The sequence below is a fragment of the Eubalaena glacialis genome, chromosome 12, assembly GCF_028564815.1.
Source record: "Eubalaena glacialis isolate mEubGla1 chromosome 12, mEubGla1.1.hap2.+ XY, whole genome shotgun sequence".
NCBI classification, from domain to species: domain Eukaryota; kingdom Metazoa; phylum Chordata; class Mammalia; order Artiodactyla; family Balaenidae; genus Eubalaena; species Eubalaena glacialis.
In genome coordinates, this window is record NC_083727.1 from 39,763,330 (window position 1) to 39,790,850 (window position 27,521).

Sequence of the window (27,521 nt, forward strand, 5' to 3'; positions counted from 1 at the left end):
GGCTTAGCATTAACAAAATAATTTTCTTAATGCCCTTGTTTACAATTGAATGATTATCATTCTTTAAAAACCTTAATATTCCCCTCCTAGTTATTTTTCTGTATTTTGAAAATAATGGCTAATACATCTGAATGTGTTTTGGAAACTCTATGTAAATATTACTATAAATGAAGATCATATTAGTATGTTATTGTCCTTGAAAACACATCATTATAATGGGCTATATGTAAAGACTATAAAATTCTTAATGTGATAAAGCTTAGAATATCTTTACCTACTTATATAGCCTGTGTAATGCTGACACAATGTTAGTTGCTTAAAGTAATATTTTTGAATAAAATAAGATTGCTTGTAAAATGAGCCATATGCCTAATTCCTAATATTAGTGATAAAATCTAATTGTCCAATGTATTTCTTTCACAGCTTTGTTATCAGCTACAGCTCTGAATTATCTGCTGTCTTTAGTTGCTATCGTCCTATTTTTTGTTTACTATACTCATCCAGCCAGTTGTGCAGAAAATAAAGCGTTCATCAGTGTCAACATGCTCCTCTGCCTTGGTGCTTCTGTAATGTCTATACTGCCAAAGATCCAAGTAAGCTTGGATTAGTTCATTAATTTTTATGAAGCTTCTATTTCTTAAGTTTTTCTAAATCTTGAATGATAACAATATTTTTCTGTTTCGCTTATTTTTTTGTAGGAATCACAACCAAGATCTGGTTTGTTACAGTCTTCAGTAATTACAGTCTACACAATGTATTTGACATGGTCTGCTATGACTAATGAACCAGGTATGTTTGTTTGCTTGGATTTGTTTCTTTTTAATGAATCCTACAGCTTTTCTTTTTTCAAAGATGGTCATTTTGTAAAATTAAGCTTACAGAGAAATGAAGAGAATGGGAATAATACTATTTTCATCTTTAATGTATTGCTATATTTTTTCACTTAGTTTCTTCTTTCACTAGCAAAACTATAAGAAATTATATGAAAATTATAATAAATATACCTAATTTGTACAATGCATATGATAGTATATGTAGAAAGAAATAAGAGCTGTTAAAATGTTTGTTGATTCTACTGTAAATAGTATAGTTTTTTTCCACTTATTTTTTGTCTGTGATTACCTTAAAAGTGAATATAATTGGTCTTTGTAATCTTTTTATAGGCCAGTTTTATTGCATTCTGTGGGAGTAGAAGCCCGTATATGTCATTTGTGGTGAAACAAATTAGAAATTAATAATTACAGTTGATCCTTGAACAACAGAGTTTTGAACTGCACAGGTCCACTTATCCATGGATTTTTTTCAAATATATGTACTGCATTACTACACGATCTACAGAAATGAATGGCTGGATATGGAGGCCAGCCATAAAATTATATGCAGATTTTCGACTGTGTGAGGGGGTTGATGCCCCTAATCTACTTGTTGTTCAAGAGTCAACTGTACTATTTTTTGAAAAGGAAAAAAATGGTCTCTCTTCCTCAGAATAAAGAAAAATTATAAAATATGTTTTCTGAATCTTACATTTCATTGAATTTATAAATTTCATAGGTGCTTTATCACTAGTTGGAGAAAATGTTTTTGTTTTTTTTTTAGTATACTAGAGAAAGATTCCTTATATTTGTCCAGGTAGGTGTCTAGATAAAAACTAATAGTAATTTGCTTTAGGGATTATCCTTATATGAATGGCTTAAAGATAAAAATCATTTTTCATTGATAAGGTGGCAATTGACATATCTGGCTTTGTGGGAGGAAAACATATGTGGGACACTTAAGTGAATACCAACCCCATTTAAATTCTTTATTTACGGGAGTCAAGAAGCTGAATAAGCATTAGGTCATTATGCCTTATTTGCTCATTTCCACAAACTGTTTGCTAAAATTCTAGTAACTGATTTTATGTATAAACTATATAACAATGTAGTTTGACAAATTGATAATAACAATAGTCATTTTATAAAGTTTATCTCACAGTTTGTAATAGAAAAGCCAGTGCATTTTAGTTTAGAATATCTGAATTTTATTCTTGACTCTACTTGAGCTTTACTATGCTTTAGAGAGGTCATCTAAATTTCACCAGTTTCCTGATCAACAAAAAGCTTAATGTCTCAGCTCCTGCATGAGGTTGAAAATGAAATTGTTTTCCAAGCACGTCTATAAAATTAGCACTATAAAATTTTTATAAAAAGGTGTCTATAAATAAATGTAAGTTGTCTTAAAGTATTTTTTTATGTTTGTGCCTTTTTCTAACAAAATGTTTTGAATTTGCAAGAGTATAAGAGTTAAAAAGAACTACATTGTGCTCTGAAAAAATTTTTATACTATTCTAACATTTTAATTTGACCTTAATTTACATTATAGAAACAGAATGCAACCCAAGTCTACTGAGCATAATTGGATATAATACAACAAGCACTGTCCCAAAGGAGGGGCAGTCTGTACAGTGGTGGCATGCTCAAGGAATTATTGGACTAATCCTCTTTTTACTGTGTGTGTTTTATTCAAGGTAAGAAAAATTATGGATTTTCTTTTTTAAAAAAGTTCAGCTATTATTCATATATGAATCTTTAAATTCCCCTTTTTTTTCCTTCTCTCTTTCTAAACTGTCTTCCATGCAGCATCCGTACTTCAAACAATAGTCAGGTTAATAAACTGACTCTAACAAGTGATGAATCAACATTAATAGAAGATGGTGGAGCCAGAAGTGACGGATCACTGGAGGATAGAGATGATGTTCACCGAGCTATAGATAATGAAAGGGATGGTGTCACTTACAGTTACTCCTTCTTTCACTTTATGCTTTTCCTGGCTTCGCTTTATATCATGATGACCCTTACCAACTGGTACAGGTACTTATATTTCGTGAAAACTTTGCATGTGGAAACTGATGGCTTTTTTGTGATTCCGTTGTTAAATGTGGTATGGAGTATTTTTTAATCCTCCAATATATTTCAAAATTTACAACTAAATGAATAGTGAGATCAGTTTCAGAAATGCAGGCTTTATTTCCTTGCTTCAGCAATAACAATCATTGAAATATTTCCAAATCTTGAAGAGACTGAAACAAAGTTTCATGAAACTAACACATTGCTTAGGGAAATACATGTTGACAGTTGATCAAACACAATGCTTGCTTTTCTTTTTAATACTAACCAGTTCCCAACATAGTGCAATAAAAAGATACCTTTCTTCTGTTTTGTTCAAACTTTGTCATTAAAATCTTTGAAGATTTCAAAATTGAGGTGCGAATACATTAACATAGATGGATTCTTAGAATTCTTCAAAACTAATTTGTTTTTTTATCATTTCAAAACGAATAAATCTTTTTCTGTTAGTTGGAAGATAGCGGTTTATATTTTGTTTTTAAAAATTCTAATTTTGGGGCTTCCTTGGTGACACAGTGGTTAAGAATCTGCCTGCCAATGCAGGGGACACGGGTTCAAGCCCTGGTCCGGGAAGATCCCACATGCCACGGAGCAACTAAGCCCGTGAGCCACAACTCCTGAGCCTGCGCCTAGAGCCCATGCTCTGCAACAAGAGAAGCCACTGCAATGAGAAGCCCGTGCACCGCAGCGAAGAGTAGCCCCCCCCCACCGCAACTAGAGAAAGCCCATGCACACAGCAACAAACACCCAGTGCAGACAAAAATAAATAAATTAAATTAAAAAAAAAAAAATTCCAATTTTGTCCAAAGGATTACTGAAAGATTTAAGATTCAAGTTGAACTATATGGTTAGGGCAGTTTTATTTTTAATAATTTTAAATGCATAATATCGTTAACAGTTTGTAAGAGGGCTTTGAATACCAGCAAAACATGTAAAGATTATTCTTTGCTTTATTTCTTTGAGAGCAGCCTCTACTAGCATTTATTATTGAAAAATACATATATTTAAAAATTCCTACACTGCAGCTTCTTAAGGTATAAGAACCCAAATAGTTCTCAGTAATTCACAGCTTTGGCTGTCAGGTTAATAGTAAATGTTAAGATTAGACGAAAAATACTTTTGGTAGGTTTCATCAACATAAAAGCTAACTTTGGGATGTTATTTCCTTCCCAGTTTCTTAAATCTGAGAAGGTGGAGGGGGTTCCCATATACACTCTGAACAGATTATATTCCTATTTATTTATTTATTTATTTATGGCTGTGCTGGGTCTTCATTTCTGTGCGAGGGCTTTCTCTAGTTGTGGCAAGTGGGGGCCACTCTTCATCGCGGTGCATGGGCCTCACTATCGCGGCCTCTCTTGTTGTGGAGCACAGGCTTCAGACGCGGAGGCTCAGTAATTGTGGCTCACGGGCCTAGTTGCTCCATGGCATGTGGGATCTTCCCAGACCAGGGCTCAAACCCGTGTCCCCTGCATTGGCAGGCAGATTGTCAACCACTGCGCCACCAGGGAGGCCCCAGATTATATTCTTTATACAGTTCAGAATTGCTGAGTCTTTATGTTATAATGTCTTGTTTATCTAGAGGTCACACTCCCATTTCTCTATCTCGTAATTAGTGAGCCAGAAAAACATAAAGATTCTCTGAGTATTATCTAAAAGAGCTATTTCAGAGGCCTATGTCCTCTACTCCTTTAAAGGAAATTGATTTTTTTTTACCTTCACATTAGCTATCAAAGTGGTGTGGAAAAGCAAGGCAACAGATAATTAGTCCAGCAACTGTATATCTGTTATCACAAATTATTGACAAGGAATATTTCTGAAGTAATGAAGCCTGATGGCTTGATGACTGATAATCCAACCTCTCTCCCCTTTTTGTTTTCCTTAAATTTTAGGTATGAGCCTTCTCGTGAGATGAAAAGTCAGTGGACAGCTGTCTGGGTGAAAATCTCTTCTAGTTGGATTGGCATTGTGCTGTATGTTTGGACACTGGTGGCACCACTTGTTCTTACAAATCGTGATTTTGACTGAACGGGAATTCTGGCATGAAAGTCTCACTTTGATCATCACTTATTTGAAATTAACAGTATTCCCAACTTTCGTAAAGTTGCGTATATGTGTGCTTCCCATGTAACTTCTCCAGTGTTCTGGCATGAATTAGATTTTACCGCTTGCCATTTTATTCATTATAGTCTTGCCAAGCACATTGATAGGTGTTTTAGATTGAAGCAGAGTTTTGAGTATGTTGGTGGTGGTAAGTTAGGAGAAGTGGACATTGTTAGGTTTATCCTTTGCTCAGTACCTGTGAAAAGAATAAAAACAAAACTGCTTGACAGTTTAATTTTTAAATTGTGTTAGAACTTAAGCTGTTTTAGAAAAATACGAAAAGAAATGTATGGCTGCCTTCTGAAATATTTGATGCCTTGCCCTACAGGATACTGCAAAGAACATGGCTATCCTAAAATTGTATAAACAAGTCAGTTAAATGCCAGTTTTCTAAAAAATCTTTTCAGATTTTTCCCTTGATATGAAGAGAAGGAACTTACCCAGGTATGGAGTGTTTGATTGACAACAGTGTAGCTTTTGGTGGAGATTGAGACACAGCTTTCAAAGAAAGATTGCTGGTGGTGGGTACTAAATTGAATACCCAAGTTGGTTTGTAATGATTCCTGGGTAGGGATGGCCTTCCATACTTACATAGTGAACTTTGTTTTGGTCATTATAAACACATGCAGATGTGTTAAAATGTGTTCAGTGGGTTCAGTGGAGTGGTTAGGAACTCTGAAGGATTTAGACAAAGGTCTTGAAAAGGATAATCATGGTTTAGAAGGAGGCTGAAAATCACTTGGAAATTTCGTTTTGAAAATCAGAGTTGATAAACTTTTGACAGAACAGGAAGAAACTGCAAAATAGGCTTCAGTAGACAAAGTCTAATTTAGTTTTCTCATTTAAAAAATGAAGAAACTGAAGCATAGGCTTAAACACAGCTAATCAGTGGCAAAGCTGGGAAATCCCAAGTCTGTCAAAACTGGCATTCTTTCTGGCATTCAAAAATAATTACTATTCAAATATATGCATAATAGATTTTACACCTTGTGAGTGGTGGATAATGTATGTGATGTGAGTTGCTGGTGTCCAGCATGCCTTCTACACACAGGCCAGGAGAATGATGGACTGCTGTAGAGTAAACTCCTGCTTAACAGTATACTATACAGTTCAAAAGATGCTTTTGTATTTGCTGCCATCCAATTGAAATATATAGGTTATTATAATCTTTCAACCTGAAAATCAAGCAGTATCAGTGTTAACTTAGGTAGAAAGAAACTCTTAGTTACTTGTGTCATTAGTGTCTTAATGAATCTTAAAATCTACATTTGCTTCTTTTAAGATATTTATTAATGTGAATGAAGTATAACAATTTAATTTCCCACCTGTGTTGATATTGTGTTCATTTCAGATGGCTGTTCTATCTTTAAATAAATGAATTCAGAGAAAGTGTGTGGTGTATTCTTTAGCAGTTCGAATTTAGGTAGTACAATATTCAGATCTACTTTCTTCATGTGTATTAAAGAACGTGACACTAAGGGTTAACTGACCATTTTCTGTACTGAAAAACTGAATTGTTTTTAAGGTGATATTTACCCTTTTGGTCCTCTGTAACAAACTCCTGAGTGGATCTCAAAGGTAATTCAAGTGGTGTTCTCCTAAAGAACCTTCAGGAGGGAGACCAGTTAAGTTGGGAGAATATTTTTAATTCATTTGATTGATTGATAGATATTCTACACTTGCTGTGTCCTCCAGGCATTTTTTCCCTGAGTGGCCAACTCATGCTTCTTTCTCTGACAATTAAGATAGATAGTATTAAAAAAAATAATAATGATCTATTCCATAACAATGAAATACCAGGAAGAGAAATTAAAGAAACAATCCCATTTACCTTCGCATCAAAAAGAATAAAATACCTAGAAATAAACCTACCTAAGGAGGCAAAAGACCTGTACTCTGAAAACTTAAGATGCAGATGAGGGAAACAAGACAACACAAACAGATGGAAAGATATACCATGTTCTTGGCTTGGAAGACACTATTAAAATGACCATACTACCCACAGCAACCTACAGATTCAACGCAATCCCTATCAAGTTGCCAATGGCATTCTTCACAGAACTGAAACAAAAAAATTTTTAATTTGTTTGGAAACACAAAAAGCCCCAAATAGCCAAAACAATCTTGAAAAAGAAAACTGGAGCTGGAAGAATCACGGTCCCTGATTTCAGACTATACTACAAAGCTACAGTAATCAAAGCAGTATGGCACTGGGACAAAAAAACACATAGATCAATGGAACAGGATAGAAAGCCTGGAAATAAACCCACATACTTGTGGACAATCTATGACAAAGGCAAGAATATACAATGGAGAAAAGACAGTCTCTTCAGTAAGTGGTGCTGGGAAAACTGGACAGCTACATGTAAAAGAATGAAATTAGAACATTGTTTAATACCATATACAAAAATAAAATGGATTAAAGACCTAATGTAAGACCGGATACTATAAAACTCCTAGAGGAAAACATAGGCAAAACACTCTGACATAAATTGCAGCACTTTTTTTTTGGACCTGTCTCCTAGAGTAATGGAAATAAAAGTAAATGAATGTGACCTAATGAAACTTAAAAGCTTTTGCACAGCAAAGGAAACCATAAACAAAAGACAAACTGCAGAATGGGAGAAACTATTTGCAAGTGATGCTACTGACATGGGATTAATTTCCAAAATATACAAACAGCTCATACAGCTTAATATTAAAAAAAAAAACCCAATCAAAAAATGGGCAGAAGACCTAAATAGACAACTTGTGACTATTTGGCCATTGTTACACCCTTTTTAGTACTGTCCTGTTCCAGAGAGACAAACCAATAGGGTATGTGTGTGTGTGTGTGTACAAATTACACAGGCTGACTGGGCTGCTTGGGTTGGTTTTGAGACTGCACAAGAGCTATTACAGAAGCTTTGGGCTCAATCTAGTAAGTCAAGGTTAATATCAGCAGTGAAAAATCAGGTTGATAGCATTTACCTTTCATGTGTTGAAAGTGGCACTTCACTTCTATGATCTTTCCCAAAACCCATAATCCCAGTCTAATGGGAAGAAACATCAGGTAACCCCAAATTGAGGGGCATTACAAAATACGCCAGTATGCCTCAAAATTGTCAAGGTCTAGCTTCTTTGTATTGTAGTTAATCTGTTTGAAACCAATTCCCTGAAATTTGACTTGCTTTATGGCCTAATACGCAACTGATTCTCAAAATATTTCATGTATGCTTGATATTTCAATTAGGCTCTAATTGTCAAATGTAGCATTTTATGTACATCATGTGTCATTTTCCCAGTCTGTGGACCTTTTGTTCTCACACTTCAGCCTCTTAAGTTCCTGAGTATATACCATCCCTATGAAACACACAGTGACACACCCTAAAAGAACACTTAGCTCTAAGTCACAGCCTCTCCTATGGGCCTACTTGTATCCCACTGAGGCAAAAGAAGCTTGGAGGTGGGATGAAGATGAGGGGTACCCTCTAAAGTATTCATACTATGCTATTTGTTTTCCAAACAGCACACAGACTCTGCTGTAAACACAAGTTAGGTTACTTTTAAAGGAATCAGTTTCCAGATCTTCAATTTCCATGCGTACATTTTCCTAAAGTTGATGTGCCTGAAAAGATGCCTCAGGACAAGGCATCATCCCTCTTAACAATTACTTTTCACATTTGACAAAACAAAGGATATATAATACCTCTTAATTCATTCTGAATCTTAATACCAAGGCACTTTGGATAAAACCGCTAAACACAGAAGTAGAGACAATTTTAAATATTGGTAAGAGAATGACACTGGTTTAAAAAATCCTGAGGTGATTTTTATTTCTTTTCTTTCAATGAAATTGAATCAGGATGATCTAATGAAATTACCAGCTAATAAATTTTAAAATACTTAGTGAATTCTGAAGGACTTCAAATAATTGAGTGACACTGCTGTAACAAAATCCCTTCTATTCTCTTTTTTGTATTATAAGTTTCTTAGGACTTTATAAAAACAAAAAAAATTGATGCTCTTATTATATTGATATAAACTTACCCCCAGATAATAAAACATTTGGGGGAAAAAAATCCCTGAGATCTGTGCACCCCACAAAAAGATGTATTTCTGGTAAAATTTTACTTTGTATGTTTAACAGTTCATCAAAATTTGGACTATATTGTTAGCGAACACTAAAATCTCTAACAGATCAGTCCCCCAAAACTCAGAGGCAGAACATAATGAAGGTTTGTCTCCCCCCACCCCACCTGAAGCCTAAATGAATATCCAGGATTGATGGGTGGCTCTCCTCTAAGCGGCGATTCAGGAAGCCAGGTTTCTTCCTTCTCCTGTGTATACTTGGAAGCCACATATTCCTCTGCATCAAGCTAGTAGACGGGTAAAAGGTGAGGAGGGCTGCATGGGGGAGATGTTCACAGACCAGACCTGCAAGTTCTGAACATCACTTTTCCTGATTTATTAGAATTCAATTACATAGCTACCCTGTTTACAAAGGTGGAAATAATCTAACTGCATGATAGGAAATGGTTCAGCAATCAATCAGTTAACAGTCTCTGCCACATACGTTTATACTGTTTTGATCAACTGTGTATTTATAATCGGAGACAAACTTTAATGCTTAGAATCTTAAGGTTACAGGATGCAATTTCAAATTTAGTTGCAGAGAAGTGCAACAATTATTTTCAATGTATGACTCACGCATAACAAAAGTAGGATAAAATTCTTTGGAGGAAGTGGAATGGATGATGAAGAACATCAAATCACTATGGTATTTAGATTCTTTCAGATACATTTAAAAGCACGTAACAACTATTTTTTAAAATGGCAGTATTAACAATATCCTGAATTCTTCCCGAATACTTAAGATGAAAAAATTTAAATGTCACCTTAAAAAGTACTAGGAGGTATAAGGTTTTCAAAATTATTTTTTAAATACTTCTCGAGTTATCCCCAAAGGAGAAGAAACTTAATCATATCCCAGTGAGGAAGGGAAGCGAAAAAGAAAAAGCCTCTGAAGCTCTCTTCTCCTCAGTCTCTAAGCTCTTCGCACCTTAACAATCTCTAAGAAAGTGACCTCTAAAGCTTACGCAGAAAACTGTTCTGGGTTCTTAAATTAGTTCACCAAGATCCCATTGTCAGAGCCAAGTATTTTAGGATCTGCTAAGGAAGGGTTTCTTATCCCTCTGTGCTACGCTTTATTTGAAATTTTACATCACAGTAAGAGAAGTTCCAAGATACTGAGAGACTATAACCACCAGGAAGGCCATCTTCGCAATTCCTCATCAAGCAGCCCTATAAAATATTCAGATGCTAGCTCACTGCTTTCAGTCCTCTGCTTGAAGGCACAATTCTTCAAGTGATAGTGCCCTGGCCTTGCATTAAGTCTCTCTAATTCTTCTGAGCAAGTGTTCCAAAGGAAAGAAGTGATTTAACTGTTTCTCTTATCTTCTCTTAGGGCAAAAATTATAGGCCCTTGGCATCCAGTAATAATGTTCTTACCTAATTTGGGACAGTTGGAAGCATACTTTTCTCAGTTCTTTATTAGCAACATAGAAAGCAAGCCAGCATAATTTTTAAATTTGGAGGCATTATATTTCTTCCTTGTTGCAATACACAGTCTATCTTCTGAGATGAGGCACAAAGATCTTGGTATGACTCATATTAAGAATAATGGACAACAGATAAAGTTTACAGTTTAAGTCTGTCTACTTCCTATGAAAAGGAAAAACTGTCACATGGATGTCACCTCCAAAGAAGACACATAACAGACACTAGTACGCAACATTCATTGTATTTATTTTACTAAATAGTATGCTTCAAAAAAACACAAACAAACCAGAAAACTTTTACTTAAAACTAGTCCAGTGAGGTGGATGGGTTGACACCATCCCATCCCCTTTTTCTATGTATATGGAGCTGCAACTGCATCAGACAGCAAGCACTCAAGTATATGTTGCCTTTCCTGTTGAACATGAATGAACTTCTCTGAACCAAGAGAGACAAATGAAGTTTTACAAGATACAGGCACTTTATGTTCCCAGTTTTATAAAGAAGCCAAGTGAAAAGTACTTAATAAAAGCAACTGGAACAGAGAAAGCTTTAGGAGTTCTACCATTAGTTATAGTGACTTACACTCAATGCAAACAAGACAGCATCAACAAGTAAAACAAACAAACAAAAAGTTTAACTGGGGTTAATGAACATACATGTAAAAAACAAATCCAATTTGCTGTAATTGGAGAAAAATGGCCATTTGAATCCAACTTAAAGATATGCCAATACTGTGATTTAACGCATCAAATCTTATGTACCTACGTAGCTGAGTAACATCTGAAAGCTTTGCAAGAGTGTGTGGTTAGTGAGAAAAGCAGAAGGTGCTTTTGATTCCACAGTATCTGATTAAACGAAACAAAGCAATTTACAAAAAAAAGTACCAAATGATACTTTAAAATAAATAGTTCATCATTTTGATGAATATATACACATAGAGTCCACTTCTTGGGGATTTAGCTATCTAAAAGTGGCATATCACTATCCAGAGGTGCAGGAGCAAGTTCACATAAATAAAACAGTGTGGCTTCACTAGCTTCAGCTTCAGTCAATGGCTCCAGGCGAACAAGCTTACTTTGGGTTGGTTCTGGGTCCAAGCTGCTGTCCAGAAGCTCATCAACTTCTATGGGTTTATCTACAGAGGACATAACTTCTGATGATGCTGTACTCCCCTGTTCAACAGTAGAAGCAGGGTTCCCATCGAGGAATGCAAGAAGTGGAAAGGCAGTGTACTGTATAAGCTGCTTATCTATAACAAAGATAAGAAGACTGGTCTTTTATCACCAGCTTATATAGAGTTCAAGCTATATGGTGGAAAAAACAGAAGCAGATGTGCATATGTGCAATCATTACCCTTATATAGCCAAACAAGAAATATCACACTTTGTGTCAGTAAATTTAAAAATGTACAAGTCAGAAAATGTATACTTTTATTCAACAATTAAGAACTGAGGGTTCTTTCAGTTCTCCTGAAGTTAAACAGGGGGGGAAAAAATGACAATCTTTAAGAACTACTACTACACCAATTCAATTTCCTTTATATGCTGGAACCTTGATACATTATGCATAGAACTGAGACTAATACAAATCTGTGTTCAATTATTAAGCATGGCAAAACCTTCCTTGGCCCCCAGTTTCTACATAGAAATCTTTATTTAAAAAAACTAATACTACATTTATACCTACCTGTTTTGGGTTTAGATTTTCTTCCCTCTTCTGAAACTGGCTGAACTACATTGCTCTTGGTTTCTAATCCTTTATTCTCGGACTAAAAGAGAAAAAATAATATAAAAATACTTGTCTCACATTTTATATGTTCCTGAAAAATAGCAAAAAATTAAAAACTGGTACAGTATAAGAATATTGGTACATTCTCTGAAATATATGGGAAAGGGGAGCATCAGGAAAGATGAACTAGGGAGAGAAAGAGATCTGAGTAGAGGTAAGGAAACTGGCTAAGAAAACTACTGCTGTCATCAGGTGGATGAAACAAAGAACCTGAACTAGGATGACACTAAGTACAAAAAGGAGGGAGCATATCAACAGTAGAACAGACAGAATTTGACAAGAGTAGAAGATGGTAATGAATCAAAGATGGCTAGTTTCTAATTGCTAATGAAGAGATAATTCTTTAAACAATTAAATTCATTTTAAACAGCTTTGATTTAAAATGTATTACACATTTCTTTTCACTCACAAACAGAATATTTAGCATAAGTGAACATGTTTACAGTAGCTCAGGATAACATCCTTCAAACTATTTATCCCTATATTTGGAAGCCTCAAAATTGAGGTGGTGTTTCTTCATTTCCTTTTTTGGCTCTTTCAATTCTTTTCTGTCATTTAAATTGCTTCTTTCAACCACTGTCTTCTCTCCTTACATCTGATTGTAAGGGGATTAATCTTTAAATGTTAAGGTCTTCAGTGCTCTTTTCAACGATGTTCAAACTGAGGTGCTGAGGTTCACAATTTTTCCTGAATAGCTGTGAGTCCCAGATATCTGCATGCTTGTAAATTATATATGATGTAACAAACATACTAATTCCTATCATTTCTCTGATATTCATCACAGAAGTAAGCAGTATAAGTTTCCAGGCTTCATAGATAATAATGACTCCAAGACATAATAAAAACTACTTAAACTTCCCCAAAAATTTACATTAAAATATTTCTCATTTAGCATTCACAATAAATAAACATTAACGAAATAATACCTTCTGTATTTTTCTACTTCCTAAAATAGGTATTTTCCAAGGATGCCACTGTTGTTATTCTAAAGCATATGAGAACCAGGATGACAAATGGGTTTCATCTCCCATACAAATTGTTGCTTATTAGTGACCACTTAGACTGCTATAGTGAGGAGTATAAGGCATCCTGACTCATTAGTAAAGAGTGCTGTAATACATGTCACATAATACCTGTCATGAGCAAGGGAATGACAGCTGATATGTCAATTATTTAAAAACAATCTAGATTCTAAAACTATGATAAAAAAATCACTCTCAATTTTAATTTTTCTATAGTACTATAGAGCAATATGTAAACTTGCTGTTTAACTGCTATTTCTAAAAGCTTTTGGGAACAGGAGATGATTCAAGAATAGAGAACAACTCAATGTCTAACAATAAACAAACAGTACAGCACATTCACTAAATGAATGCATGATATGGGTTCATTCAACTTAAGGTCTAACATTCAATAATATATTTACTGAAACACAGTACTGACGTGGTCCACAGATTCTTATAATATAAACCTAGACAAACTATAGTCCAAATGCCAAATTCAGCATCCTGACTGTTTCTGAAAGTAAAGTTTTACAGAAGCACAGCCATACTCATTCTTTTATGTATTGTCTACGGCTGCTTTTGCACTACAATTGCAGTTGGCTAGTTGTGAAAGAGAACACCTGGCTTCATGCAAAACCAAAAATATTTAGTCTTCAAAGAAAAAGTATGACAACCCCTGATATAAATCATCCAAATACTGAATGTATAATCAACCTTCTAGTTCAAAAATTCACAAATTCCTTCAACTTTAAGTTACCCAGGCTATAACTTTGAAAATGTAGAAAATGTGGTCAGGCCATCCTCACACATGACAATGGTCAGAAAAATTCCACCTCCTCACTCTAATACCTCATATTTAATATGTGTTCATTTTTTACTATAAAGAACACGAATAAAAATTAAATTTTGATTCCACTAATCTAGAATTTGTACACATTTCAGGGGACCTGATGTACCTTTTCATTCAACGAAAAACAGGGATTACAGAACAATTTGGTATAAATACAAGATAAATGAAGTATATACCTATTCAAGACAATAAGCTACACAACGAAACAGAATGATTTCTAAATGTCTGCTCTAACAACTTCACATTGTTCTTATTACTCATTAAAAACCAGTTCTAAAGAATTTGTTAACATCTGCTAATCCCAACTGCAGGTACTATACATTTAAGAAAATAAAACAATTACTTAAAAAAAAAGTCCAAAATCCATACTTCACTGTTTCAACTCACCTTACCTACAAATAGTATAAATCCCTGTGCTTTTACTGTATGCTAAAAAAAATGAAGGAACTTATTTTAAAATATGGGTACCCTTAAATTTTCAATAAAAAATGCTGATAAGTTATTTATAGATGGAATAAGAATGTAAAATGAAGACACAGAACATGAAGAAATCATATTTTAATAATTTTTTTCAGTGATATACCTGAATATGCCAAATTTAGTCAGTTTATCTCCCAGCACATTGAGGGCTGATTTCACACTGGTACTTAATAGCACAAGGCACAGAAGAACTGGGCAATGATTCACCCCATAACCAAAAGCTAACTTTTCATCTAGAATTTTATTATCTTGATCACATGTACTAGGTAAGAATACAAAATGTTTTTTGTAACTGGGAGTGATACTGCTCTCTACTTACTAGGACTTTTTTCAAATTCTTACAGCTACGGGTCCTGAGCAACACAAATTAAAACTTACTTTTGTATTATTGATGTAATCTGTGGGATTCATCTGCACAGAACTAGTGAAAAGCTGAAAGACCAAACAAGAAAGATGATAAGTTTAAAAAATATTTTTAAAAAATTAACTGTGTGTTCAAAATTTTTATACAGCCATGTTGGGTGAAGAGATGTAGCTCCTGCACTAGGAAGTTTCCATATAGTAAAACAAGTTTGGAAGAGAAAAGCAGGAAAGCGGAAAGAAAAACGAACAAAAGCAGAGCAAGCTAGCCCATGCATTAGCTGTTTTAAGAATTTCTATTCTATAAAGTAGTAAGGTAAATCACTTGAGACAAATGGTGGTTTTCCCCACCTCCCCTCTCCTTCATTTCCTTTATTTTTTCCTCCCTAAAAGCCTCTGGCCTTAAATGGCACCCAGGGCTGAGTCCCTTGCCCTGACAAGAGCCTTCACTGACTACCTGCTAATTATGTGATACATTTATAGAATCTGCTCTATGACAGTGGTTCCTAAATTACACCTCAAGTAGAGCCCTCTGACCAAATGGCTTAACTCCGTGTTGGTTCTTTTCACCTCACCTAGCAAGGGAAGCCATGAATGCAAAGACCACTGCCTACTGCTTACTGCACTCCTCAGCCCAGCCACTTTACAAACATAACTTTTGTTTATGTCATAAGCTTCAAAGTCATCCAGTCCACAGGGATTTATTGAGCATCTAAGAAATAATTGACATCATGAAGAATACAAGATGAAGACACTATTCCTGCTCTCCAGGAGCTTACAATCTAAAAGGCAAAATAAGAACAACATCAAATAGCAACATATGATCAGATACAATCCAGTATTACAATAATAATGGATGGTGGGGCTCAAAAGTACTAAGGAGCTAAGAGAAAGGAAAACAGACACACACACACCCCCCGTCCCTCAGATGAAACAAAAAGTCTTGATAAAACTATGTGACATGTAGTTCCTGGAGAATGGTTAGGACTTAGAAAGGAGAGGATGAAGGAGTACATTGTTACAGCATTAGCAACAACAGAGAGGAAGAAATGCTTGTGAGGTAAGTTCTACAAATAAGACGACAAGTCCAAATAATGCAGAAGTTCTGAGTTGAATAGTAAGTTGTATACATAAGGTTCAAAAGGTAAGGCAAGGCTAGTGAATGGACAGGACATTCTGTCAGCAATAAGAGACTTGGGAGTGGCCTGAGTAATGAAATATACTGACTAAAGCATTTTAAGAGAATGAGCACACCAAATGGTTTGCAGGATAGAATGAAATGCAGAGAGGCTCCTCCACCCTCTCTAAACACTGATTCCTCTCCTTCAAGTTCCACATTCATTGTAGCCCTAAAAATATCCCCAGCTCTTCTTTTCCTTTCATTAACTTTTCCTCCTTTCATACCACCTACTGATCCATGAAGAGGAAGAGACTCAGTTTCCTAAGAGTAGGTAACTATACATCACTGCCAATCTCTACCAGTTCAGCTTGTACTTGCCTCAGAGGTCTGACCAGATTTTGTCCCTACTGAGAGTGGCATCTGAGGAGGACCAGCAGTATAAACTCCTCACTCCTTCTTTGCCCCAATCCCTCTACCCACTGACTCAGGGATACCTTCATGCATTCCCAGCACACGCATGGTCTGAAGTCGGAAAATAGATCATGTATAAGGAGCTGACACGGTTGAATTCTAAGGTCAAGTCTCTCCTACTGATTCCACACTGGGTCACTTGTACTGAACTCTGCAGCAAGAACCCATGAGCTTCTCAGCATACTTATGACTCCCACATGTTCTTACCATCTTTGCCATCTCAGAGAACAAGGCAACCTATGGGTAGATTTTTTATTTATGACAATACCCCATAATTCAAGGATGAAACAATAAACAATGAAGGTCTTAGATGAGAGAGGCAACAGTGAAAATATTGGGTTGGCCCAGAAGTTCGTTTGGTTTTTCTGTAAGATGGCTCTAGTAGCACTTAGTTGTCTTTAACTTCATTTGAAACAATCTTGCTAGACTGTATTGTGACAGTTGTCATATCAGCGTGTATTTAAAAAAAAAATTAAAATTGGTGAATTTTTATGTAGTCATTTTAATATTGAAGATGGAAGAAAAAAAGCAACATCTTCAGCATATTATGCTTCACTATTTCAAGAAAGGTAAAAATGCAACTGAAACGCACAAAAAGATTTGTGCAGTGTATGGAGAAGGTGCTGTGACTGACTGAATGTGTCAAAAGCAGTTTGCAAAGTTTCGTGGAGATTTCTCGCTGGACCATGCTCCACGGTTGGGTAGACCAGTTGAAGTTGATAGCGATCAAATCGAGACATTAATCAGAACAAGCAACATTATACCACGTGGCAGATAGCTGACATATTCAAAATATTCAAATTGAGCACTGAAAGTCACTATGAAGTTTGTTATGTTAATATATATATTAATCACTTAGAAGTTTGGGTTCCACATATGTTAAATGAAAAAACCTTCTCCAACATATTTCTACATGCGATTCTCTACTTAAATGTAATGAAAACATTCCTTTTTAAAACAAATTGTGATGCCATACAATAATGAAAAGTGGATACTGTACAATAATGTGGAACAGAAGAGATCGTGCGGCAAGTGAAATGAACCACCACCAACCACACCAAAGGCCTGTATTCATCCAAAGGTGATGTTGTGTATATAGTGGGATTGGAAGGGAGTCCTCTATTATGAGCTCCTTCTGGAAAACCAAATGATTAATTCCAACAAGTACTGCTCCCAATTAGACCAACTGAAAGCAGCACTTGACGAAAAGCATCCGGAATTAGTCAACAGAAAATTCATAATCTTTCCATCAGGATAATGCAAGATCACATGTTTGTTTGATATCCAGGCAAAAACTGTTACAGCTTGGCTGGGAAGTTTGGATTCATCAGCCATATTCACCAGATATTGTACCTTCAGATTTCCATTTACTTTGATCTTTACAGAATTCTCTTAATGGAAAAATATTCAATTCCCTGGAAGACTGTAAAAGGTACCTGGAATAATTCTTTGCTCAAAAAGATAAAAAGTTTTGGGAAGATGGAATTATGAAGGTGTATGAAAAATGGCAGAAGGTAGTGGAACAAAACGGTGAATATATGTTGTTCAATAAAGTTCTTGGTGAAAATGAAAAATTGTCTTATTTTTACTTAAAAACCGAAGGCACTTTCTGGCCAACCCAATAGAAAGTAGGGATGGTTTGTGAATGTTATTTTGGAAAATACACAGGCTTGGTGAACAAGGAGATAAAGAAACCAAGATTACTGTGATTACTATCCTGTGTGGGTAAACAGAAGTCTGATACCACTACAGAAAATAAAGCTTAAAAAGGGAGCTAGTTTAGAAAATAAACAAAGGTTTGGTGTTAAACACAAATAATTTAAGGCAAGATCTAACTGATGATCCCAAAGGCATGGAATTAGAATTCAAGCAAAGGTTACTTTAAAAAATATTAAGAGCTGGAGATATACATTTGAGAGCAATCCTACAAGCCAAAATCCCTCCAGAGAGGCAGGATAAAAAAAAGAAGAGAGGTAGGCAAAAACAGGATAAAAGACTGGGTATCTTGGGGAATATCCACAAGTAGAAGACAGCAAGAAAAAGAAAAGCTCTTAGAGGAAACAGAACAGTTAAGGAGATAGGAAGAGAACAAAGAGGTCCAGTGCCTTTAAAATCACCAGGAAAAGTTCTATAGTAGAAAATCAATAGTGTTAAATAGTAATAGTGTTAATTACTTATAATCCTTACAAAAGCCCTTCATGTCAGGCATCAGCCATATTTAACAGATGGGGAAACTGAGAAAGAGAGGTTAACTTTCCCAAGATTAATAACTTAGCTAGTAAGTAACATGAGCCAAAACTGGAACCCAAATCTGTCTGATTCAAAACAAACCTTCTTCCACTAGCCCAGTGGCTTAATTTGGAGGAAGGAAAAAAAAAAAAAAAAAAAAGCTGCAGGCTACTTACAGTGGATATACCAAGACAGCACAGGCTTCAAGTAAATAAGCAAGACAATCCAGGGTTTCAAAAGAAATACAGAGTGAAAAAAAAAAAGTAACGAATACAGCCACTCATTTCTACAGTTTTGTAGTAAAAGGATTAGAGAAGCAGAATGGTAAATGAGCAGAGCAAAACATCAAAATGGAGATGATCTGTACCCACTGAAGGCAGTTGGAAAAGATCAAAGATAGAGAGAGAAAAACAGAGAGGCGGGGGGCAGGTGTACAAACTGGCTTTAAAAAGGAAGTACTTCCTCTAAGAAGAAAGGATATGAGATTCCACAGCTGATGAGAGTACCAGGGCATGGTGAATTATGCTCTGTGAATAGGGAAGTGTTGGCTGGATAAGGTCGTGAGGACAAAAGAATGTGATAACTGTTCCAAAGTTAAATTAAAATGACCTACTTGAAGACTGTGGGGATTTGTAGAGAGTCAGAATTACAGGATTTTATTTCCTTCTTAGTGATCTAAGGGAGAGATATTCTAAAAGGTCTCTGGATTCAGATTGGGGACAAAGACTGATAGAATCAAGAAGGGCTGTCAAGTTACTGTTAAACAAGTCCAAATAGGTCATTAACATGGATGTTGAATTCATTTAAGAGAGTAACATGGAAAGGAAATCTTCAAAGAAGATTCCTGCTGTGAGGCACTGATGATTTAGGAAAAATAACAGTCATGTGACACTGACAAACTGTAGAATCTTCTGATGTGAGAGAAGCTGTATTTTAAGGAAAAAAATACAAAACAAAGAACAACAAAACTTTTCAAGAAAAAGAACACAACAGGAAATGGAAATAGGGGAAAGAACAAGATTCATCTGGATGAGACCAGGCCACATAGAAAGCTTTAGGTAAGAGAGAGAGGAGTGGTAGGAACAAGAGAAAAGAGAGCAAGGTTAGTACCAGAAATGATAGACAAGGATTCAAAGTCCAGACAACATAGGAATCAAGTTCATATAGGTGGTGGTGAGGACTGGAATAGGGGAATCTTAGGACTCAATACAAAAATTTTTTCAATATAACAACATATAATACATTTGACTGAAAAACATTAATTCCCAAAGTATTAGGAAGTGCCTCCATGCTGTTTCCTGGCTAATTATTTATACTATTTCCACTGATTTCTATTCAATGACAATTTACTCTAGAGCAAAACGTAACACAGCAACAAGTCCAGACAAGACCTGGATTTAATAGTACTGTTGAACAGAGTTGATATGTTGTTACACAGGGATTAACTGAACTTCTGCTCAGAGATGAATAGTGATCACCCTCCTTCACTGTCCTGAACCCATCTGTTCATTCTAATAAACAAAACCATTCACTTAAAAAAATAAACTGCAAAAACAGTGTAGAATTCAAGAATATGATGCATTGATTTATAAATACTATACATAAACACACAAACTGCCGGTACAACAAAGAATATTCAAAGTACCTACATCGACCAGGAGATCTGGGTCTATGCTAAACTGTCTTCCTGACAGCATGGCTTGGAAGTCCTCTAAACTGCAATCAATACTGTCAAGATAATCCAACAGCTCAACCCTAAGGAAAAAAGATTTTAAAAAAATCAAATATTAGGTTTCTTTGCTTTTATGTTTAAAATCACGCTGCAGTCTAGCTAGGCAAAATATTCCTAGCAACTGCTGAATCCTTACCAATTCTTAACCTTAAGAGATCCTATTCAGTATTTAGGATTCAAAAAAACTTGGTTAATTGAGAACCCACAGCCTTTATACAAAACTTCAGTATTTAAAGAAAAAAGGTTCTGCAATAACCCAGTCTGATTTATCTTTTTCCTCTATACTATAAATTATAAAATGTTTAACCTCTTACTACTGGTTATTGCTACTAACTTCTAGTTTTCTTTTGCTATAAAATAAGTTCCTTCATAAAGATTGTATTATTCCACAGTCCTGATAAAAACACAAATACACACAATCACACACACTTTTAAGACATTCAAGAACAAGTATATCATTACAGAAATCTGAGGAATTGACAAGAAAATCCCAAGACTGCTCTTGGGATAATTAAATCTTTCTCAAAATACCATTTGCAGAGCTCAGCACTAACCAGAACAGAAAGGTTGACTACATAGGTTCATAACCTGAAAGGAAAATCATTCAAAGAGAAAAAGAACATGTGAAGTAAACAAAGAAAGCAAATAAATTTAGACAACCTTCAGATGAGACTCACTTTCCCAAAAGATTGATGTTATCATTTAAAATGGAATCCATCATGGTCACAGGATCTTCTGTGGTCAGACTAGATGAGCCATTTAGCTGGACGGCACTAGACATGAGAGGGCTGGTGCCATCACTGCCTGAACTTAGGGATTCTCTGGTTGGTTCACTCTGATCTCCACTCTGAATGACAGGTGCATATTCATCTTCATTGTCATCTTCAACAATGACAATATCAGGGTACTGGCTACAGCTAGATCAGCAATATGAGAAAAAACCAATTACGTTCTCAGATTAATTCAATAAATTCACCCTATCCAGTCACTCTCCATGGAAACTCTCTCCCCAAACCACCTGTCAAAAGGCTTTTCTTGGGTGTGTAGTTTAATGAAAAATATTGATACTTCATACAATATAAGACCACAAAGAATCAATTAAAGGTCTTTAACTCCAAACTTTAAAAATAAGAATTAATTCTCATGACTTTTTGCTCGGAGTCTTTTCGCTGGAGGGAGGGCGGTTATGTGCTTGAATAATTTGGCTTAATTTTTCAGTTCAATAATTAAAATATGAGTCAGATATTAGTTTATCAAAGAATAAAGTAGTTTTAAATTTAGATCTCTGATAAAAAAAGAGTAATATTTTCAAAAATTTTATTTCACAATCTCCTTACTTGGAGGGATCAGATATAACATCCTCATTAGTTTCTGGAATAACTGGGATATTTTCTTCATCTGCATTATCATCAGTAACGTCATAAATAATGATATCGTCTGAAATCCGCTCCCTTGGCTTTAAACCTTCAGTCCTACTGTGTGGCACCTAAAAAATCAGGTAGAAAATATATCAAAAAAATGAAATTATTTTGACTACCAAACAACATACCATTTAAAAAATGTTACCTGGGCACTGAGATACGATGGTAAGCAAAACAGGTATGTTTTCTGCCCTTATGGGACTTAATACACTAAACTGGTATTAGAAGTACCAATTTACAGAGGTATGAGATGTATTATCTGCATGCTACTTAACTATTTCTTTTACTGTAAGGGACTTTAAAGATGACATGCCTCAGAATGTTTCTATGAAAAGATCTTCAAATTTTAAAGTATTTTTTATACCCAAAGAGTAAAAAAGTCTTAGGACTTCATCAGAAATCTCAAACATAACCAGATGGCCACTGGGCTGATGGGGATTATTTCATCTCAAGCTACTCTGTTTGACGCCATGTTTTCTTCTTACTCATTAAATGGTTTCTTTAATAGGGGGAAATAAACACGTCAACTATTCCACAGCTAAATGTCAGTCTGGCATTTTAGCAATTATTATTTTTCTTAATTCAGCTACAGCTATATTCAGACCATGGATACACTAATAAAAAAACATTCAATTCTCCAAAGCAAACTAAAGTCATTATTATAATACAAAATTCTATCAATTTCAACTCTAGATAATACAGAGGCAAAAGATGTAAATCAAGTTAAATTAAGAAATCTTCACCCATTCACATGAGTCTTCAATCCTAAAAACAGGTATGCTTGATTATTTAAACAGTGGGAAGAGGAACCAGATGTCAGGTTAACTATGACTTGCCTGAGAACAAAAATCTCAATACTTTAATAATAAATCTAAAGCAGTATTTAGAATTCTAAGATTTGAAAGTAACAATGATAATCAGATATTAAAAGAAGTCTGGACTCAACTAATTGCCACTGGGTATAAGTTTGACAATTTATCCAGAGAGCTTGTGAAAAAATGACGGTAAACAAAAATATTTTTTGAAATTGCTACAGTAAAACAGTCTAGGTCTGTACACATTTATAATAAAAGTTGGAAACTTAAAATAACCAATGGACAAGTGCATAATTACATTATCATAATATTCAATTAATCTCATATAGTAGTTAAGATCAACTAAATCTCTATGTTTAATAAATCTCAAAAGCAAGACCAAGTGAAAGAAGCCACACTGCAAAATGATATGTACAAAATAATATCATTTATAAAAAGCTTAGACATATGCAAAATAATACCAAATATTGTTCATGGATTCACACATCAAATAGCCATGGGAATGATATATACTAATTCAAGATAGTGATTTATCTCTGGGTGACAGGGGAGACTGGAGAGGGAGAGAAAAATGAACTTGGGAACAGGCAACTGAGACAACTATATTTGTAATAGTTTATTTCTTAAAATAATCTAAAGCAAATGATAAAAAATGTCATGATTTTTAAAAGCTGGAGGATGAACAGTTAGATTATTCACTAAACTTTTTCAAATGCATGACATACTGCTGTAATAAAATTTAGTTTGAGATAATAAATATAAAACAGAATTTTAAAAATTACTTTATGATGGTGATTATCAGCTGGTTCTTTTACTATGTGCTGAAACAAATTCTTCTTTTGAGCTCCATTAGTGTTTAGAAGTAGCGGTCTGAAAATCAGAAGATATACATGAAGTTCAGTGAGCAAACATACATGGAGTTTAAATTGCTTCTAATAATTTAGCCACATATAAACACACCATTTTAATAATGAATAAAAAATTTCAGTACACAAGAAACTCTTAAAAACGATTACCTCTTTGGAGGGGTATGGGGGATGAGTGTATCTACGGCTTTTATTTCTCCATTCTTCTGTGTTATCTTTGTTATAATAAACACTATAAATTACTCTCCCCAAATCTACTTCATTACTGACTGAACTATATAACTCTTTATGGTACTTATATAGTAAAAAGCAGGTAATATCACAAAGACTCAGTGGAAGTAGACTTAATTCTACAGCATAAGCTGTAAGTATAACCAAGCTCTGCTAAAATCCTTTGCCTTACAAGATAATCTTTTTCTCCTTCTACCTATTCCTTTGTCCACCGTTTTCCTTATGTTTTAATTGTGACAAAGGTAGTTACTGACATTTATGGGTATCACAACCCATGGCCAATGTACAGGTTTTTAAAGACCCTTGTGAGTGGATTAAACATGAGATATCAAGTAAAAATTTTTTTATGCTTTTTTCAGCATGCATCCTCTTTTTAAGAGTTTCTCTCACTGAGGCCTTCTAATGCTACAATAATTTGCTAATGTGAATGGAAGATGAACTCTTTATAAACCGTATGTATGTAAAACGACCATTTAGGCTATCCTAATCTCTCAAAAACAGCAAGATGACAATAGTAGGAAACACCACCACTCTTGAAATGTTAGAAGTATAATTTAACAAGGGAGGACTGTTCATCTGGGACAACACGCATATACTCAGCAAATGTAGACCATTCATGATTAAATTCTAACATGTCTGGTTGTCTATAGATAGGTCAAAATGTATTATCATAAAATCTTACCTTTTACGTTTTAAACTCACAAGTTGGTTATTCTGAACCAATGTAACAATAAACTGGACAATCTAAAAGGAAAATATAAATAAGAAATATTCCATCATAGATTCTTAATTCTTTAGTCTATATTATAAGTCTTATAAAATTAATTCAGGTACTGTATGTCCTCTATTCTAAGTCACATAATTTCTCACATATTAACATTTTAAATTTGGATGCATCTTACAATGATATTTAAAGAAATATACCAGCATCCAGGCAGAAGAACAACCTGTGATAAAGTTGCTGCTTCCTAAGATATAGAGGTACCTAGGACATCCATCTACCCATGTATCTATCTATATATCTAGCTTCCTACCCACCCATCCATCTATTTATCTATCAAATATTCAGTTCAATTATTTGTCTTGATGATAAGTACCAAGCATGCCTGGATACAGATCCCTATTTTTACTTAAAATTCTTTCAAGAAGACTATGATGCAGAAAAGAAAACTGATGTTTGACAGATATTTTTCTTATACCAGGTAATACAATTAGAGGCAAAAGAAATTGCCAACTCTCTCAGAATAGATCTTAATATTTTCAAGTTAGAAAAAGTTTACTGGCTAACTCTAGAAAAATTATTATTGAGACACTGAACATCTGTCAAAGCTTCCTGCTGACAATCACGGGAAGCTGATTTAATCTTCAAAGTCTGATTAAATTTAGAAAAAGACTATTAAACAGATCAAGACATGCAAACAATCCTTCATATTTTATGATAGTGTTTCTTAAAGTGTGGTCCATGGACCAGCAGCACTGGCCTAGGAGCTTTTTAGACATGCAAATTCTCTGCCTCACTCCAGAATTGCTGAATCTTAAATGCTGAGGCTGAGGTCCAGCAACATGTGTTGTTTAGCAAGACCTCCAGGTGATACTGATGTGAATGTGAGAACCACTGGTTTAGGGTATGCCTTGAAATTATACTGCCTAAAGGAGTTAAAAAAGTAAACTATTAAAAGCAGTATAGGGGCTTCCCTGGTGGCGCAGTGATTAAGAATACGTCTGCCAATGCAGGGGACACGGGTTTGAGCCCTGGTCCGGGAAGATCCCACATGCCGCGGAGCAACTAAGCCGGTGCGCTGCAACTACTGAGCCTGTGCTCCGGAGCCCACGAGCCACAACTACTGAGCCCACGTGCCACAATTACTGAAGCCTGCGCGCCTAGAGCCCGTGCTCCGCAACAAGAGAAGCCACTGCAATGAGAAGCCTGCGCACCACAACAAACAGTGGCCCCCGCTCGCCACAACTAGAGAAAGCCCGCGCGCAGCAATGAAGACCCGAGGCAGCCAAAGATAAATAAATATATATTTTTTTAATTTATTTTAAAAAAAAAGCAGCAGTATATCACTGAGATGTTATGAACAAAGGCCAAGTGACTGATGACTATTTAGACTCTGCAGAAGAGTTCCTTGTACAAGCTTTATGAAATATAATTACGTAATTAAAATAGAGAACTGTCCACTGAAAATACACATCGTATAGCTTTAATATTGTACATTCTCCTCCAAACGAGGCTACTAAATGGTTTGCCTTACAATCAGTATTAACTTTGCCATGGAGAAAAATATAGACATTTTAGTTGAATAGTTAGACAGCATTAGAGTCTATGAAAAGGAGGTTAGCCACTAAATTGCTTATTCAAAAGAAAATGCTGATAGCTGATGAAAAGACAACATTTAACCTTAAAGATATCTATGAAATAGTCCAATTACTTTTGTTAATTTATAAAAAAGTGCTAGGGAAAATTCTTAAAACATTAGTTGGCTGAATTTACAAGAACATGAATCTCTGGCTAAATTTCTCCTGAAATTTGCTGTGGATTTCAGGTCTCTTTTGACACTTTGGCATTATGTTGTAGAGTTCGTTTCCTGAAGGAGAAGATGAGGCATTTAACATTTACATCACTGGACTTCTTTAGCTGACAAGTTCTATAACAGACACCTCCCATATATTATTCCAATTAATCCAAGGCCAAACAGTAAATGGTAGAGTTAGAAACAAATTCTAGGAATAGAGAAAAAATTATCGCCTGTCATCATGCGTTATGTAAACTCCCTAACCCCACTAAAACACATAGATTCAAACTCAAATTTGAGCAGAAAGAATGTTAGCTTTCATGAAAAACTGAAATGTTAAATAAGTATTTTACCAACTATCCTTGCTTTCAAGAAAAAAACCCCAACAAATTATGGAGTATTGTGAGTTGATATTTAACAATAACATTGTTTTCTGAAAAAGATTAACAGATTTTAAAAATAAAGCACAGGTTAAGGTACACCTATCATTTAAAATCAGGTATTCTTAAACAGGGCTTCAAGTTGGAATCAACTATGGAAGTTTTACAAATACATGTACTTGGACTAAACCCTTAAAGTTGAATCCTACATTCAACCTTCACTTGCACACTTATTTTTAAAAATCAGTATATCTGTTTTGACTATGGGCCAAAGGCTACAGCTACCATTCATCTCTGTGTTCTAAGCCTGCTCCACTACACCCATATCCTTTCAGTCATAACACTATTTTTAGCTAACGGCCTCTGACTAGGAACAAACTGAAGCTCTCCCACCCTCCCTGCCCCCATAAAACCTGTTGCTTAAACTTAGTCCAGTTTACTCATGAGCAAAAAATAGCTGCCTTAATTACTTTTATGTTTCACCTCTTATTAACATATGAAAGCTGATATGAGAAGATTAAATCACAAGGACACAATTGCAGCAGAGAGATTTTCTGTTCCCCCAGTAATTTTCAGCTCATATACTAAAATCTAGGATTTATTTTACAACACTACATTAACTGCTTTTCTGCACATACTAATAGTGGCATACACTCATAACTCATTTTTTTGAACACATAATTTGATCGACTGATTTGAAAATATTAGTCATTTATCTTCCAAGACCAT

The 27,521-nt window shown here is 35.0% G+C and overlaps 2 protein-coding genes across 4 annotated transcripts in view; one reads left to right on the plus strand and one right to left on the minus strand.

Moving 5' to 3' along the window:
- SERINC1 (serine incorporator 1) overlaps positions 1-6,377 on the plus strand; it is a 31,961-nt gene extending 25,584 nt beyond the window's left edge. Inside the window, exons 6-10 of the mRNA XM_061207285.1 lie at positions 424-593; positions 699-789; positions 2,362-2,506; positions 2,619-2,849; positions 4,778-6,377. Of these exons, the coding sequence (XP_061063268.1) occupies positions 424-593; positions 699-789; positions 2,362-2,506; positions 2,619-2,849; positions 4,778-4,913 (773 nt within the window). The 3' untranslated portion in view covers positions 4,914-6,377. The remainder of the gene's footprint in view (positions 1-423; positions 594-698; positions 790-2,361; positions 2,507-2,618; positions 2,850-4,777) is intronic.
- Positions 6,378-10,754: 4,377 nt separating this feature from the next.
- HSF2 (heat shock transcription factor 2) overlaps positions 10,755-27,521 on the minus strand; it is a 37,776-nt gene continuing 21,009 nt past the window's right edge. The window contains exons 6-13 of one of the 3 annotated variants that reach the window (XM_061207020.1): positions 24,579-24,640; positions 23,582-23,669; positions 21,901-22,049; positions 21,241-21,480; positions 20,481-20,586; positions 15,030-15,083; positions 12,216-12,297; positions 10,755-11,778 (exon numbers count right to left, since the gene is read on the minus strand). In XM_061207020.1, coding sequence (XP_061063003.1) covers positions 11,486-11,778; positions 12,216-12,297; positions 15,030-15,083; positions 20,481-20,586; positions 21,241-21,480; positions 21,901-22,049; positions 23,582-23,669; positions 24,579-24,640 — 1,074 coding nt within the window. In that variant the 3' untranslated portion in view covers positions 10,755-11,485. The remainder of the gene's footprint in view (positions 11,779-12,215; positions 12,298-15,029; positions 15,084-20,480; positions 20,587-21,240; positions 21,481-21,900; positions 22,050-23,581; positions 23,670-24,578; positions 24,641-27,521) is intronic. The other 2 variants (XM_061207021.1, XR_009702845.1) reach the window with 2 other exon arrangements.